Source organism: Hippocampus bargibanti, linkage group LG09 (genome assembly GCF_051943395.1).
Source record: "Hippocampus bargibanti isolate YZ-2025 linkage group LG09, ASM5194339v1, whole genome shotgun sequence".
NCBI lineage: Eukaryota > Metazoa > Chordata > Actinopteri > Syngnathiformes > Syngnathidae > Hippocampus > Hippocampus bargibanti.
This window is the reverse complement of record NC_142742.1, coordinates 23,380,216-23,398,415: the sequence shown is the minus strand read 5'-3', so window position 1 is coordinate 23,398,415 and position 18,200 is coordinate 23,380,216. Positions and strand designations below refer to the sequence as shown.

The following is an 18,200-nucleotide window of genomic DNA, read 5'->3' as shown; positions in this document are numbered from 1 at the left end:
ATGTCCGAAAAAATTTTTATCTAATCCGACCCTGTTTGCATGTATATATAGTATCGATATAACCGGGACTATCGATATCTACATACTGTATTTATTCTTGATGTTATATTATATCCATTTGGTTATGCTCCTTTCAGTGTTGTAGTTTTAGATCAGAGTTTTTAATCCAATCAGAATTCAGCTAGCTTGTGGCCAGGCTGTATGAAATCTGACCGACGCCTTCAGAATCAACAGTGAGGGCGTCTGTGCGCTGTACATGAACGGGCACATGTAGTTGATATATAGTTGCGATAGCCAATCAGATCACGAGTTGGCACAGTAAGTCGTTGAACATGACATGTACACGTCCTGTGATTGGATACTCACTTTACCTCAGCCCTCAGCGGAGGCAGCGCAATGCAAATCAACCAAGCGACAACAGATCAGACCCGGAAACTTTAGCAGAAAAAAACAAGTATATCTACTCGCTTTTATAACCCACAATGGCTGAAGGAGACGACAACTCGCTGTCGTATGTAGGTAAGCCTATTCTCAAGAACAAATGAAAAAGATTTGTTTACTTTTATTTTCAACAAATAGTTCATTTCGTGAACGTCTTGTGTTTTTTCTGATATTAAACTGACATTTTGTAATTTAGCGTAAAATCTTGTTAAAGATTGCATATTCTTGGTGGACTTAATAAAACTTTGTGGACAAATGATTTTAAATGTCCTTTTATATTTAAGTGTTTGCAGTATCACGTATAGTGACAAGTTGTAATTGCTGATGCAGATTTATTGATGTGTAATTGCTCCGGAAAATAGCCTGTGTTGTAGACGATTAAGGTGATGCCACGCCCAGTACTGCGTGCGTGTGCTTTTGTAAATGATATCTCCAGCCGTTGTGTCATAAATTATGGTATTACGAGGGATATTTGTTCAAGTCGGAGTAAGTAGGACTTCACTGAAGGCCTAGGTGTGAAGAAGTACAGATGACGGCTGAAGAAACATTTTCATCCTTCTATACAATGGAGTTCATTATAAGAAAATTGTCATAAATTGCAATTCACATCAAATCGAGTATTTAATCATGGGGTCAAGAAACACATTCATGTTCGATTCAAAGAAAAGACTGACTGTCGGAATGATATGTACCAGGTTTGACTGTCATCGAAACATCCTTTCGGCTACTCCAAAGAGCTCAATCCCAGTCTGAAGAATGTAATCATCTTTGGCTTGGAAGGGCTCCATTTTACTTATTTTCGTTCAACAAAATAATTTACAAGCTGAATGATCAGCCTTGAGAGGAGCAGAATTGCTAACTCTGGTTAGCTCCTCATTCTGCTTCGGCTGGTGCTCCACTGCTACGACCTAACAGCAGCTGGATGTTTGTCCGATCGGTTTGCTCCACTAATATGGCGATTGCTCTCTTTCACCTCTGGAATCAACTTTTTCCCCCATTGTCAGGCTGAGAGCATGACAGCGGTTATCCAAGCGGCTAATCGCTAACTCCGGTTAGCTCCTTGTTCACCTCCGGCTGGTGCTCTACTGCTCTGGTGCATTGGAAATGGCTGGTTTGTCCGCTGCGTGTTACCGCAATTGGCTGCCAAACAACGATTCACCATTACGTTAATAATGTGGTTTTCCTTCTAATTTCGCAATCAACACGTTGTTTTCAGACGAAACAAAGTACCCAAAATGCACTCTGTATCGCTTTCTCGATCAGGGGAGTGCCCTCAGAGTCTTCGGCATCGGCATCGACTCAAAAACAAGACTTTATGAATATTCATTTTAAAAAGTAAAATATAGCTATATCCAGTGGAATCTTTGTAGAATGCAGTGAGTAGAAGTCTTTTAAAGTGATTTTACAAATCATGGACGCAACCTGTCAGGAAGGTGTCAGTTGTCCTTTAAATGGCCTCAGAGAAGTCACCAGCTGTAGTCACTCATAATTACTCATAAGAAGTTAAGAGGCCATGCTGTGAAGCTCCTTTCGCTGACACAACTTTTTAAGTCACCAAAGTTGCGAATTTTTGTTGCTGTATGTATATTTTTGACCAGATGATGTGGTACTTTACTAAACAGGAACATGCCCCAGCCTTTTCCTAACATAATGTGGCCATAAAATTAAATTTCAATTATTATTTATTCAAAACAAGAATGTTTCCTCAGTTTAAAAATTCAATATCTTGTCTTTGAAGTGCAGTCTATCAAACATAGGTTGAACATGATGAGTTAATTAGTTAATATTTGTATCTATTTAATGCAACATCCCAACATCATTGCCAATGATACCATTATATCATGTCGTATTATTGGCACATGAACACAAATTGATCTGGATTTAATGCTTGCTGGGAACAAACATGGAACCCAACCAGTGGCAAATTAATGACAAAAAGACAAAATAATTGGTGACAACACAGATGCACATGCCTTAAAAAGGTTTTAAAATGACTTACCAATTAATAATGGTTTGATGTCAAATTCCTCAAAGTAATTGGCCACACTTTCTCCGTCCATGTTTTTCTCTCTGTATTTGGCCAAAAGTTGGAGGAAGTGCTCTTGCTCATATTTGTGTTCCTGCACCAACTTCTCTGAGATGTTAATCACTCCGTCTTTCAGATAGAAATCGGATGTATCAAGGCACACAACAAACTCTGCAAGACACACACACGAAAACAAATACAATGGGAAAAGAAATGGAAATAATTAATCAATCTCATCAGATTTGCTATTTACAGGATGTGTGCACTGTAGATACGGCATTGCATATGTGCAGGGGTGCACAAAATTGTGTGGTGTTCAAATGAGGTGTGAGTTGGTTCTCATTTGTTTCACTTGACCACATGGATCTGGATCATGATCAATATCAGTCTCTGAGTTACCCTTGAAAATGTTATGAGATGAAAATAAAATGCACAAATGTGCTTCGTTTACTTTGATGTCTACAGTCCAAAGGCAAGAGCAATAACTTGCCTTCAATGTTGCCAACCGTCATTTGGATGCCCTTTGTCCTTATTTAAGATGAGATGAGATGAGACTAGACACCTAAAAGCAACCAACTACTGATTTGACGACGGTGAGTGTTGGGGTAATTCGCGATACGAACATCTTTAAACATCGCTTTCTAATCTTTGTTTACGTTTTGGACTTCCTGATACGTCTTATCCCGCATTCCTTTACAACTTTCTGTTCAACACCTGGCTTCCTGATGATTTAACCATCCTCTGCCATCAATGCCCGTAGAAGCAATGAATCAGGGACGAACGATCAAAATAAACCAATTATTATTGGTGCCGGAAGACTTCGGGTCCTAGCTGATGGCTTCGGAAGGAGTGGGCACTGTGTTTCTCTTTTTCCTTCGAGTGGGCCGCCCCTCCCTTCTTGGTGTCTGTCACTCAGGATTGTTTCACAGGTGAGTGGCACCGCTAGCATGCAGCTATGTTTTGTGGAATTATTTTGGCCAAAAGAATTCTAACTACGGTTAATCTGCGCATCGGTGAGCTTGTGGGCAGGTGAATGTGGTAAAGTAGACTAATTCTAGCCGAGCTCTGTGGGTGTAGACTTACTACGCCGAACTCTAATGCCTGTTTGGATTAAGAGTCGATTTCCGGACGCCCGGCTGCTGAGCTGTAAGACCGGGGCAATTCCAGGAGGTGATTCTTCAGAAGGGTTGAAGGAGGCAAGCAACATCTGCTTCATCATCAGAGCTATCAATGGTGTGCTCCCATCTCCAAAAAACCTCCACCAATGGTATGGTGAAGATCCAACCTGTGACCTGTGTCGAACTCCAGGAACTCTCAAACACATCCTGACCGGTTGTAAGACCAGCCTCACACAAGGCCGCTACACCTGGAGGCACAACCAGGTCCTGAAGAGTTTGGCAGTTGTCCAGAGACACAGATCAGTCTCTGAAGCCGCAGAAAGAAGCAGCCAGTGGATCTGGATGAAGAGGAAGGACCCTTGTTGGGCTCATAGAACAGCAACCTAAGACACAACACCCCTCCCCCCTCAACATCATCTATCACTACGGGGAGGAGCGCTTTGGAGTGTAAATCCGGAAAACCGCCAATGCAAGACCACCACCAACCAAATCCAGGAGGCAGCAAGAGATAGACATTTGACTGGTGAGAGAAAGAAGGGATCTGCGAAAACAGTGGAAGAAGGCCTCTGATGCAGAGAAAGAAGTTTTATAAAAACCCCTTCAAGTTTGTCAAAGACCTCTTTGCTAAGGACAAAAGCGGAATTCTGAAAACCTCCAAGCAGGAACTTGAAAAGCATCTGGAAAAGCTCCACCAGGACACAAAAAGGCAGGAAAAACTAGCTATCCCACATGACATCCCCCCTATTGAACCACCAGAGACTGGCCCTCCAAAATGGAAGGAAGTGGACAATACAGTACGGCATGCAAGATCAGCATCAGCTCCGGGGCCAAATGGAGTTCCATTTAAGCACTACAAGAGCGCACCAGATGTTCTGCGTTATCTTTGGAGTCTCATGAGGATTGTGTGGCAGAAAGGGATAATACCAAAGGCATGGCGGAGGGCCGGAGGCGTACTAATTCCCAAGGAGAAGGATGCGGCAGACATCAGTCAATTCCGGCCAATTAGCCTTCTCAACGTTGAGGGGAAAATCTTCTTTAATGTTTTAGCACGGAAACTTTACACCTACCTGGAGAAGAACAAGTTCGTCGATACATCTGTACAGAAGGCTGGCATCCCTGGGTTCTCTGGTTGCTTGGAGCACACTAGTATGATCTGGCACCAAATCCAAGTGGCAAAGAAAGACAAGAGAGATCTTCATGTCATCTTCGTCGACTTGGCCAATGCCTTTGGCTCAGTTCCCTATAACCTTCTTTGGGAATACTTCTACTTATTCCATGTTCCATTACCCATTACTGCCTTGGTGACAGCCTACTTCGAAGACCTGCAACTCTGCTTCACAACACCTGACTTCACAACATCACGGCAGCGGGTAGAAGTTGGCATCATGGCAGGTTGTACGATTTCACCCCTGGCCTTCACAATAGCCATGGAGGTCATCATCAGGGCCTCAAGGTGGGTGGTGGGGGGTGAGCGAACAAGGAATGGGATCCACCTCCCACTTATCCGGGCATACGTGGATGACATGACCACCTATACCACTACCGCAGCTTGCACCAGGCGGCTTCTTGGAAAACTGCAGGAAAACATCAAATGGGCCCGGATGAATATCAAGCCGAACAAGTCACGCAGGATCTCAATCGTCAAGGGACAGCTAAAAAATGTGAAGTACTGCATTGGTGATATCCCAATACCAACGGCGTCTGAGGAACCAGTCAAAAGCCTGGGCAGGTGGTACAATGCAAGCCTCAGAGACAAAGATCAAGTGCAGCAACTAAAGAAGGACATCACCAATAATCTGGAAAACATCAACAAAACTCCACTGCCAGGAAAGCTCAAGCTCTGGTGTCTGCAGTTTGGACTTCTCCCTCGGGTAATGTGGCCACTCACAGTCTATGAGGTCCCACTCTCAACTGTGGAGAAGATGGAGCGAACCATCACTAGATATGTGAAACGCTGGCTTGGTGTTCCACGCTGTCTGTCCAACATCGGCCTTTATGGCAAAGGGGTCCTTGAGCTTCCAATCACAAGCCTCACCGAAGAGTACAAGTGCGCTAAAGTGAGACTTCAGATGACCCTCACAGACTCCAGAGACCGGAAGATCAGTCAAGCTGTACCCCCCCTATCAACTGGACGGAAATGGACGCCATCCATTGCAGTGAAGCAGGCCACAGCAGCCCTAAGGCACAGCGACATTGTGGGACACGTTCAGCTAGGAAGAGGGGGGTTTGGCCTTACAAACAAACCTTCTTGGCGAAAGTTTTCAACATCGGAAAGAAGGAAAATGGTGATGGTGCACCGCCAAGAGGAAGCTGAAAGAACAGCACAGGCTGTCTCTCTTGCCAAGCAGGGACAATGGATGAGGTGGGAAGGCCTGGAGAAGAGAAGGCTCAGCTGGCCTAAGCAGGCTATTGTATAAACGATCCAAATTGAACCTCACCCCACCAAACCGGTTTAATGAAGGATTTAGTTGTTTTATGAAAATCGCTTCTTTTACTCCCCTTTCAAACCATCTATGTTCTTTCGCTAAGATTTTAACCTCATTTTCGTCAAATGAGTGGTTGCTAGCATTTCTACACGGCAGTCATCGAATCCATCCTGTGTTCTTCCATCACCGTTTGGTTCGGGGCCGACACAAAAATGGACAAAATCCGACTTCAACGGACAGTTAGGACGGCGGAAAAAATCATTGGCACCGCCCTACCCACTCTCGAGGACTTGCACACTGCAAGAATCCAAACTAGGGCGCAGAAAATCCTACTGGACCCTCCGCACCCTGCCCACCACCTTTTCCAGCTACTCCCCTCAGGCAGGCGCTACCGATCCATGCGCACCAAATCCAGCAGACATTTAAACAGCTTCTTCCCCCAAGCCATTAACTCTTTGAACTCTTCAACAGTAGCCAAAATGGAACTGTATAGTGCCACTTAGCAGTTTTTTTGACGACGATACTAGTGCAGCGTGTTCTACTGGAAACAAATTCCTTGTGTGTTCTACATACTTGGCAATAAAGATGATTCTGATTCTGATTCTGATGAATTGAATGCGGCTCACATTAAAGTAATTGACTGCAGTGCACATTAAAGGAATTTCTCGCTGTTCAGGTTGGTAAGATTGAAATTGGCAAATGAGTTGAGGGGGCCGGTGTCAGTCATTCAGGGGGATTCAGAGGGAAACAGATATTATATTGTATAGAGTTTCCACGCTAACCAGCTTCTTTCAGAATTGGGAGAAGGAGATTCTTCAGAAGAGGAGAAATCCTGGGGAATCCGTGCCAGGGTGACCGGAGATGAAGCTGGGTTTCACGGATGAATGTCCTATGCAGAAGCGAAACTGACTGTCAACTGGTGCCCTCCAACTGAATGACAAAAGGCGAGTGTGATGACCATTTACGCAGATTGCCATAATGTTGCTGACCATGTCAACTTGTGCTAAAGAATTGTAGAAGGCTGTCCTCCACCCAAACAATGTGGAGACATGGAAATGTCTGCCCCACAAAAAAATTTGCAGATATGATTTGCTATGGTGCCAGCAGAGGAGTAACAGCAGGAGAAATTTTCGTGGTAGACCCCGTAGTAGTCTTTCGTGGCATAACCACATGAATTGGTTCCCATTCGGGTGTTGAGAGACATGCCGTAATTTGGCCTCCAAAATTTGGAACACTGATTGACAAATGGTTTTATACAAATTGATAATCTGTGCAATGTCAAAGATGGATCGTGTTTTCCACGCAAACACGTTCCCAGTTGGCGAATTGAGACTTTTCTTGTCTCGAGAGGGGCGTGACGATACCTCAGATAATCAAAATTTTCACTTTTGGTAATGAGTGATGTTGGCTGCAACGTCATTCCCCAAGAAAGTTGTACCCTCCAGAAATGCAGACTCACTAACCACTAACATGTACTAACATCTAACAATGACTTACTGCCATTTCTGTGAGAGAATGCATTGTAGAGCCTAAACGATGATACAGACTTTGATAGGGAAAGAAACGTCAAGAAAGTGTGATGTGTAGAATGAAACGTGACCTGGCACAAGTCTTCTTTTGTTCTCCACGGGACGGAGCTGCGGTCTGAAGGTAATTACGTGGACCACACCAACGTGGGATGGACCGGTTGCGGAGCTGCTAGCCATCTTAGCAGCCACAAGCTTTGTCTGGATTCGCGAGGACATTATTCGTCAAGAAGATTCCCGATGCACGTCACTGAAGCTGCGTCGACAGATCACACCCTCTTTCCCAGTCACCAGCTCATCCGTATCACACCCTGGGGCCTGCTTGCGACAAATGCTACAAACAATTTTGTTCCTCCTTGTCATCCTGGTCATCATCATCCAGGATGCCATGAAGATTTGACTGTTGTAGCGAATGACATGACTTTAATTTGAGATTGTTTCCATTGTGATTGTTCTATTCAGTGATTTTCTTTTCTTTTTACTTTCTTCTTTCTGTTCACCTCCACCGATGTTAGACATGTTCGTCAGGGGGGACATGTTGGGGTAATTCGCTATATTTACATTTTTAAACATCTAATCTTTGTTTACGTTTTGGACTTCCTGATACGTCATATCCTGCCTTCATTTACATGATGCTGCACACCATTACGTCACATCCTATCGTGTCACACCCTGTGCGCCATATAAATGCTCTCCCATTCCATCTATCTCTCTCTCTCTCTCTCTCCATGTGTCCTCCTTAGCCGACACCGCGATGTCTCCGCTCTCTTCAAGATTAAACCAACTTTCTGTTCAACACCTGGCTTCCTGATGATTTAACCATCCTCTGCCATCAACGCCCGTAGAAGCAATGAAGCAGGGACGAACAATCAAAATAAACCCATTAGTGAGGTTAAAATCATAGCGAAAGAAAATAGATGGTTTGAAAAGGAGAATAAAATAACCTATTTTTATAAAACAGCAAAATCCTTCATTAAATCGCCATGGTGGTGTGAGGTTTAATTTGGATCGTACTTACAACAGATTTCTGAGATTGTGACCACGTAGGCTCAGACATGCTGATGAGGTTATACCAGGGCGAATGGGGCAATCAGGCCAGTTATAGACCATCATTTGTCAGGACATTAGAAGTAATCAGCGTAGCCTCAGGGAATAGTCCTTTGCTCACCCCAACCTTACAGCAGGGACCTATCATATCACCACCACCTCCACTCTGGATATGCATCAACTTACGAACTTAATTGGATCCCAGACAGAGTGTGCAAGGCGAAAAGTGTGTATCTCAAAAAAAAAATCCCATAGGTAACCATTAAAATGGGAATAAATAGTTCCTGGGTTTCCATAAAATATACTTTTCAACTAAATAAGCCTTAAAACTACACACAACATACCTTATTCTATGTATAATAAATGTGCTATTGTTTTGTAATGAAAGAAATACACTGCATTGTATCATAAAGTCACTTTATTTACATTTGTGATGGTCATTGATGGCTTGATGGAATGGCGTTGGAGGTCGAAGGTCAAAGGGAATTGCTGTTTGGAAAGAGAGGCACATTACATGAGGACTGTAATTAAAGAAATAAACTGTGCTGTAAATTAAAGTGTTATTTACCTTTTTGATGGTCATTGATGGCTTATCGACGGAGAGTCACCTTCCATAAGGACTGTTGGTAACTTAACTTCTGGTGTGGCTTCTCTTCCTTTTTCTTTGGAGACTCCTCATCATTTTCTGATTAATAACCTCTTAATTGATACCTGTTGCTTTCTGACTTGTAAGGTCTTACGAAGCTGAGGCATCACATTATCGTTCATCATGTTGTTGATTGTCATAGCAGCAGTCTTTTCTGGATGGAACTGTTCGATAAAAGCCTGCACATAATTCCACTTTGCCAACATTGCCTTGATGAGCTCACTAGATGCTGCAGCCATCTCCTACTCCTCGCCCTCAGATGTTCTCGAAACATCCATTGCTGGCTTTAAAATCCTCAATAAGTGGGAACTTCCAGGTGCCGCATGGCGATATCGGCGTGAATTAGCTATGCTTCCTCGCATATAATTGCTTTACTCATGCTGTCGCCGGATGCTTTTCGTTAATCCAAATTAACAGAAGTTTTTCAACTTCTTCGATTGCCTGAGACCAGTGCTTTGATAGCACGGAAACACATTTTGCAACAGATGCACCTTGATGGCTTCTCTCTTGCGGAGAATGGTAGCAATGGTTGACTTAGCATAGCCGTACTGGGCCACTATATCACACAAACACACACTTCGTTTGTGTTTTTCAATTATCTCCTTCTTCTGCTCAACAGTGATTTTGTTTTGTGTCTTCTTCGGCTGAATAATAGGTCTCATAATGGTAAAATTATCTGCAAAAAGGTCCTCGGAGGCGATTGACGTGTGCATTCAAAGAGAGGGGGTGTGGAAAGGTGCGCCGGCTGGAGCGCTGTTCGGTCATGTGCTTCCGCCGAAGATTTGAAGATCACCTCGCCACATCCGAGGAATACTCCGCCAGCCATGGTGGGTGTGTATCACGAAAAGTAGTGCATATTCCAAGGTTTAATTTTCATAAATTTAATGTTCGTAAACCGAAAATTTTGTAAGGAACGGTGTTCGTAAACTGAGGTCTCATTGTACTTTGTATTTGAACGGTAACTGTGAAAATTCAGCGATTTAGAAAAAAAATCCAAAAATGGTGAAGTTAAACGGAAAATAACTTTAAAGTACAAATCACGAAATAAATATAACTGTTATTTTATTTAATGTAATTTATTTTTTCATTTGATATTTCCATGATGACAAGTGAGGCGCGGCCTCATGTTGACTATGACTATGTTGGTGAGGCCTATAGCTGATGAAGTTGAAAATGAGGAGAGAGGATTATTGGCACGGAGCGCAGATGTTAAGTTCGAACTGAATATTGGCGCTGAATTTTTGGCGCTTGGGACTGAAGCACCTCTTAAACGTGGATTGGAACAGGCGTGTGTGACTACGCCTTTCACTTTTAGAACCGGTTTTACCAACAAAATAGTTGAAATTGTATAATTGTAGAAGCTTTCGTGTTATGTGTTCAAGTGTATTGTTATTTTATGTCAAATATTATGTGAAACGTTTTGTCACAGCTGCAGCTGTTGTAAAATGGCATTTCAATCAAGATGTGTTTTAAAGCAACTGCATTTTTTTTCCACTTGAATGACAAAATCTTGGTGGTCTCTAACCTGGCATTATCTTCTTGTTGTAAAGGGAAGTCAATGATGCTTTCTCATCTGGTTCATGCTCATGAGCTAAAAAAAAGAAATGCTGTCAGACATGCCTTATTATGTAAATGTTTGTGCATTTGTTTGTGTGTGTATGTGTCTCTGTGTGTGTGTGCGTGTTGTGCCTCTACTGGGATCACCACCTTATTGTGGTGAGGCTCTTGGCGCGTCTCCTTGACCCCAAGAGCTATGTCGGCTGGAGTCTTGTACTCCTGGCAGTGTCACCCAATTCAAACAGGTCGAAGAATTGAGGCCAGACAAAGAGTGATCCCAAACCCGCACCCGGGGGTAGGCAAAGGCGGAGTCCAACAGATCGGACTATCTGCAGCCCCCTAGAACCGCACTCACCGGAAGGTTGTCTTGAGTCCTCAACCCTGAGTGTGGCGTGTGTGTGTGTGTGTGTGTGTGTGTGTGTGTGTGTGTGTGTGTGTGTGTGTGTGTGTGTGTGTGTGTGTGTGTGTGTGTGTGTGTGTGTGTGAGTGTGAGAGAGAGAGAGAGAGAGAGAGAGTGTGTGTGCCTGCGTGCGTGTGTGTTCTCATAATATTTGATTTTGTTACCGTGGAAAATCTCTTTCGCTTGGTCATATGTCTTTGGAAATCCATCCAGAACATACCCTTGATTTTTGCAGGGGTTAGACATCAGTTTATCCATCATCACCTTCACTACTACCTGATCATCCAAAAAACCTATGGGGTAAATATATAATTTACAAAATAAAAAATTCTCTTTAAAATTCTGGAAAGCATATGAGTCAATGACATAAAAGGTAAACTCCACAAAGGCACATGTTTATGTTTATTATGTTTGTTAAGTCATTATAAGTGTGTGTGTGTGTATAAGTGTCTTGCATGCTGGGTCCGAGAGGACAGTAATTTCATCTGCGCTGTATGTCATACATACAGTAAAGTCTCGTTATATCGATATCGGATATATCGATAGTCCCGGTTATATCGATACTATTTCTATGCACGCACAGAGAAAATTACATGCAAACAGGGTCGGATATATCGATAGTCCCGGTTATATCGATATTTTTTCGGACTCCCTTGAATATCGATATAACGAGACTTTACTGTATTAGCATATTTGACAATAAAGCTGACTTTGACTTTGAACTGCAGCCTCTCATAGCATATTTAAATGTTACCTCATTTGCGCCATAATTTGCTCCATCTTAACGTCCAATTTAGAAAGGATATTGCACTAATGACATACGAGCGCAAACACAACGACATTTGATAACTGAGTCCTGTTTTCTCCTCTTGATTGCACAACCGGCAAAGTATAAATGTAGGCTTTACACAAAGAACACAGTGGGAAAACAATAACAGAAAGGATATTTTACTCAACCAATCTGTACCTCCATTTTGTTCCATATTATCCTTCAAAATATTCAGCAGTTCCTGGGCCTCTATTGCTGATGATGATTCCTCATTCTCTGTCTCTAAAGGAGTGTTCCTCACCATAGATTCCTGAATAGTAAATAAAGCATGATTAAAACAAAATGTGATCTGGTCTAATAAATATCAGCTTTTCCTGGTATTAATTGGGAAACTTCGTCTTATTTTCCTTTTGGCTTTTCCCTTCAAGGGGTCGCCACAGCGAATCAGTGTCCTCCATCTTCAGAGGTAAAACTAAATTTGATCTTGTCTAATAAATGTCAGATTTTCCTGGTATTAATTGGGAAGACAACAAATATAGTTAAAAGTGTAGAAATGCAAACCAGGTTTAAGATGGTCTCAGAGATTGTCTCATTCAGCCTGACGTGATGGAGCATGTAATGGTCACATATTTGTTGAGACACTCTAGTTTTCCCCACTGCGGGAGGACCCAGCACACACATACGGATGGGCTAGAAGGAGTACAAAATAGTTTCAATATCAAATAGGTATGACAATGAAAATTAAGCGTACAATCCCAATTATAGTTGAGTTTCAGTCTTTAATTCACGCTATTCATTATTAATAATGTCCATTTTCTATGTTCAGTCGCGAATAAAGCCTATTTACGGTGTTTTTTTTTTCGGTCAAGTCTGTCTTAGACCCAGCCATACAACTTTCAAATTGTAGTCAGCTCAAAACAAAGGGGAAGGGCCCTTCCATTGTTAGTTGTTTTCATTGTAAGACACAGTAGCATGGCGGCCCACTGGTCCTGTGGTTAGCACGCCTGTGGTGTGATTGTTGACAAGATCAGTGACACTGGGCGATGACGTCAGCAGGAGGTGCCAAGGACCAGAAGAGGGAGTGACTGGGAAAAAAGGCATTGCATTGGAGGCAAAATAAAAGTTACCCACGTTAACGCAACGGCTGGACTCACATGTGCCTTATTTGACAACACGACATGGTGTCAGAAGTCCTGTAGTTAACGTGGTGTGCGCGAAGAGGATATTTTGGAAACACGGCGGAGAGAAAAAGGCAAAATGAGCGACATAAACGATGGAACATCGGCACGGGCTAATGGAGCCACGGCGCGCGGTGCACAGCAGGCTGCGGGACCAGTCATCACAGCGGGGCCGTGCGCCATGTTCAACATCCAGCCGCCAGAACCCTTTGACTTCTCAAAACCGCAGGTGTGGGAAAAATGGATCAGGAGATTCGAAAGATTTTGCCTGGCAAGTAACCTTAATGCGAGTTCTGAAGAAAATCAAGTAAACACGTATTTACTGCATGGGTGACAAGGCTGATGATATTTTACGCGGGTTGAATCTGACGGAGGTTCAACGGTGCACATATCAAGAAGTGCGGAGGGTACTCCTAGACGTCTTCGTTGTGAAGAAAAATGTAATCATTGAGCGTGCAATATTCAAGATACGCTATCAAAAGGAAGGGTAGAGTGTGGATTCGTTTGTCACTGCATTGTATGCCCTGGCAGAGCATTGTAGCTATGGGATGCTACGCAATGAACTGATCAGAGACAGAATTGTAGTCAGACTATGGGACAAGGGATTGTCCGAACGGATGCAGTTGGATGTTGATCTGACCCTTGAAAAAGCCATAAGAATAGCACGGCAAAGTGAAGAGGCAACAGTCTTATCTGCAAGGGGACACCAACTCTGAGGCAAGTGGCGGCGAATCTGTAGACAGTGTTCAAGGGGCAAATTAAAGATGGGTAAAAGCTCACCCAACTGTGCCAATAGCCAGGTAAATAAGTCCCACAGTACTCACTTTAGCAAGGAAAGGGGGCACAGTCAGCATGCCAGAAATACGGCAGCTCTCCTTCCCATCCAAAATTTGATTGTCCGGCCCATGAGGTGAAATGTCATGCTTGCGGGCGGAAGGGACATTTTCAGCCCGTATGTAAATTCAAATCTACGCATGAAATTACAGGAGACGAAGAAGACGAGGGGGAGGAAGCAGTTCTCCTTGGTAGTGTTGTGACAGACCGTGATCCGTGGATGGTCAAGATCGACATAAATCAGCTCATGTGTGATGTTTAAAATCGATGCTGGGGCCGACGTCACTGTTCTGCCATACAAAGCATTCAAGGTCAGGTATCAAAACTATCTCCCTAAACTCAAAAAGGCAACAAAACGACTCCTGGGACCAGGGAGGAGCCCTTTTGAGGTTGTGGGCATGGCCGAGGTGCCGCTGAGAAAAGGTGAGAAGGAGGAAATGGAGGTTTACATCACTCGTCATGTGCATACTGCCTTGCTGGGGAGATCTGTGAGCTGCAGGCTGGGGTTTGTCGCACGCCTAGGCAGCGTCACTATGCAATCATTAAAGGACAACTACTCAAAAATATGCGCTGGCCTCGGAAAGATGCGGCAGCCGAACAACATCAAACTGAAACCAGGGTCTGAACCTTTCTCTTTAAAAACACCAAGGAGGATTCCATTGCCATTCATGGACAAAGTCAAGAAAAAGCTATCCCGCATGGAACGACTCGGAGTAATAAAGAGAATCGAGCAGCCAACAGACTGGTGCGCTGGCATCGTAGTAGTGCCCAAGAAACCAGGTGCTGTACGAATCTGTATCGACCTCACCAAACTCAACGAGTCAGTCTGCAGAGAAAAGTATATCCTGCCATCAGTGGAGGAAACACTAGGCATGCTGGCTGGAGCCAGGGTTTTAAGTAAGCTGGATGAAAAAAATGGGGTTCTGGCAAATACCCCTGGCCATGTTTGATCCCAACAGAGAGAGTAAAGTGTCTGCAGACGCGTCGTCGTATGGGTTGGGCGGAGTTCTTCTCAAAAAGTGGGAGGAAGAATGGAGGCCAATAGTTTACATGTCACGCTCGCTCACACCCACGGAGCAGAGATATGCTCAAGTGGAGAAGGAGGCTCTGGGGCTGACCTGGGCCTGCGAGAGGTTTCGCAACTTTCTCATCGGGAAGCATTTCTTGATGGAGAAGAACCACAAACCTGTCCTGAGTCTCCTGGGGTCCCAAGCCCTGGATACATTACCTCCACGGATACAACGCTTCAGAATGCGACTCAAGGAGTGCCTTGCCATTACATGGGCGCTGGAGTCATTGCGCTTCTATCTCCTGGGAAGACGTTTCACAGTGGTCTCTGATCATGCTCCTCTCCAATGGATGGCCAGGAACAAGGAGACCAACAGCAGAGTAACCAGGTGGTTCTTGAGTCTGCAGGCCTTTAACTTCTCTGTTGTCCACAGGGCTGGCAAGCGCCAAGGCAATGCGGATGCGCTCTCCCGAAGGGAGGCCTTCCTGGCCTGTTTCGCATCCTTCACCCCGCCGAGGACGTCGGTCTCAAGGGGGGGGGGGGGGGTTGATGTCACGAGAGGCTGTGTCCTGGAGGGCAAATACATCCCCCTAAGATGGCTCCACCCAGAGAGAGTCTTGGCCCCATCTGGTGGAAGGCAGCAATTAAAACCACACACCTGCAGCTGATCAGGGTTTGATTGGCAAGCAAGGCTCTTAAGGCAGAGAGCCTCTGAGTGTGGAGCTTGGGGAAAGACAAGCTCGATTGCTGTGCTCTGTGAAGAAGTTGATTGCTGCGTGGAACTCATTGCCAGTTGGGACCACACGACTGGACACTGGATTTGAACCTAGCTAAGGTGGCTAGGCTACATGAGGAGGACGTCAAGAAGGGTGAGGCCTAGAGACTCTTGGAAAAGAACTCCGTCTTCAGTTTTACCTCAGAAGAGACTTTATTTGGATTTAAGTATCAGAAGAGACTTTATTTGGATTTAAGTATCAGAAAAGACTTTATTTTGATAAGTATTGGAAGAGACACTATTCAAACCTCTGTTGCTTGTGAATTCCCCCTGGAACCCTTGATTAAAACCTTTTGTTTGTATCCAAACCTGTCGTCCATTGCACTTCTTGTCCTGTCCCGATGAGAGCTAGCCTCTCATGATATCACAGTGTATAAAATCTCAGTAACAGTTGTTGCTGATGTCACCTATTTGACCGTTTTGTGTGGATTTTTAAATATGGGTAAAATGACCCACAACATAATCAACGTGATTTTTTTCAACAAAATATGTTTAAAGGCTTTATGATAGCAACAATGGATTTAAACAAAATATTGCAAATATAATTGACCAAATTGAAACATGTTTCTTTGTGTCATGGTATGTATGGTAGTCCAACTTTGAGAAGGCAGCATCTTTATACAATAAAATGTCCAATTTTTGTTTTCTTGATTTTGTACATACCAGCAGTCCCCTGGCCTGGCGATACTCTTCCACCACCAGTTCGATGTTTTCCACCATACCAAACTCACACAACCAGTGGATGGAGAACAGCTCCTTGAGATGGACACCCTCCATGCAAAGGTTGACATGCAATAAATCAATGTCCATGCTCTTTTTGGAAAAAGACAGACAACATTAGAAACGATTAAAATGTAGAAAACAGCAGAATTCCATCCATCCATCCATTTTCTACAGCAGGGGTGTCAAATATTTTTTTAGAAAAGGCCACATCAGAGTGACAGCTTACCTTAGAACACAGATATCAAAGTCAAGGCCCATATATTCAGCCCGCAAAAGCAAATCAAGCATTTCAAGTGCCATGATGTTTGCTAAAGTCCAAACCAAAATTTCAAATTGTCGTATGTACACCACAATAACAGTCAGTATTTTTTACTTCAGATTTGAAAACTAGTAGTGACCGTATGTTATGCTGTATAAGGCACACCGGAGTATAAGTCGCACCCCCAATGAATGGTGTATTTTCAAACATTTTCCATATATAAGGCGCACCTTCAAAGAATGAAAACTGTTTTCAAATTATAATAAAGAAGTATATACGAGTTATCCAAACATAAGGCGTACCATATCATGAAGCGCTACAGCAGGGGTCTCCAAAGTCGGTCCTCAAGGGCCGCTGTCCTGCCTGTTTACCAGCTCTCGCAGGAGCAACGCACCTGATTAAAATCATCAGGACAATTTTGATGCTGCTTCAGAGCTGGCTGATGAGCTGATCATTTGAATCGGGTGTGCTGCTCCTCGGAGAGCTGGAAAACAGGCAGGACAGCGGCCCTCGAGGACTGACTTTGGAGACCCCTGCGCTACAGTATAGAGCACTGATGGCCTGATTGTTTACCAATCGAGGTATGGAAGTGTCTAAAAGAGGTTGCAGTGGTGTTTCTGACTGGGTTGTTCAACAAGACCTTAGATGGCGAGCAGATGCCTGAAGAGTGGAGACGAAGTGTACTTGTGCCCATTTTTAAGAACAAGGTAGATGTACACATTTGTACTAATTACAGGGGAATAAAGTTGATGAGCCAGACAATGAAACTGGGAAAGAGTAGTTGAAGCTAGACTAAGAGCAGAAGTGAACATTTGTGAGCAGCAGTATGGCTTCTTGCCAAAAAAGAGTACAACAGATGCAGTCTTTGGTTTAAGAATGATGATAGAGAAGGTCAGAAGGAATTGCACTGTGTCTTTGTAGATCTGGAGAAATGACAGGGTGCCCAGAGAAGAACTGAGGTATTGCATGAGGAAGTATGGCATGACAGAAAAGTATGTCAGAGCGATGCAAGACATGTATCTTGACTGTAAGACAGTTGTGAGGTGTGCTGTAGTGTGACGGAGGAATTCAAGGTTTAGTTGGGACTCCACCAAAGGTCAGCTCTGAGCCCCTTCATATTCGCTATGGTGATGGACAGGCTGACAGACGATGTTAGATAATCTCCTTGGACTATGATGTTTGCAGATGAAATTGTGATCTGTATCGAGAGCAGGGAAAAGGTGTGGGAGATATTAGAGATGTGTTGGTATGCCCAGGAAATGTGAGGAATAAATATCAGTCACAGCAAGACGGAATATATGTGTATGAATGAGAGGGATCCAAGTACAAGAGTGATGCAACAGGGAGAAGAGATAAAGAAAGTGAAGGATTTTAAGTACTTGGGGTCAACTGTCCAGAACGATGGAGAGTGTGGAAAAGACGTGAAGAAGTGTGTCCAGGCAGGCTGGAACATCTGGATAAAAATG

The 18,200-nt window shown here is 43.7% G+C and overlaps 1 protein-coding gene across 5 annotated transcripts in view; it reads right to left on the bottom strand.

The window, feature by feature from the left end:
• ak7b (adenylate kinase 7b) overlaps window positions 1-18,200 on the bottom strand; it is a 135,148-nt gene that overhangs the window by 12,172 nt on the left and 104,776 nt on the right. For 3 of the 5 annotated variants that reach the window (XM_089003875.1, XM_089003880.1, XM_089003877.1), the window contains 6 exons: window positions 16,416-16,565; window positions 12,518-12,646; window positions 12,155-12,266; window positions 11,352-11,480; window positions 10,756-10,821; window positions 2,441-2,638 (listed from right to left, as the gene is read on the bottom strand). In XM_089003875.1, coding sequence (XP_088860001.1) covers window positions 2,441-2,638; window positions 10,756-10,821; window positions 11,352-11,480; window positions 12,155-12,266; window positions 12,518-12,646; window positions 16,416-16,565 — 784 coding nt within the window. The remainder of the gene's footprint in view (window positions 1-2,440; window positions 2,639-10,755; window positions 10,822-11,351; window positions 11,481-12,154; window positions 12,267-12,517; window positions 12,647-16,415; window positions 16,566-18,200) is intronic. The other 2 variants (XM_089003876.1, XM_089003878.1) reach the window with 2 other exon arrangements.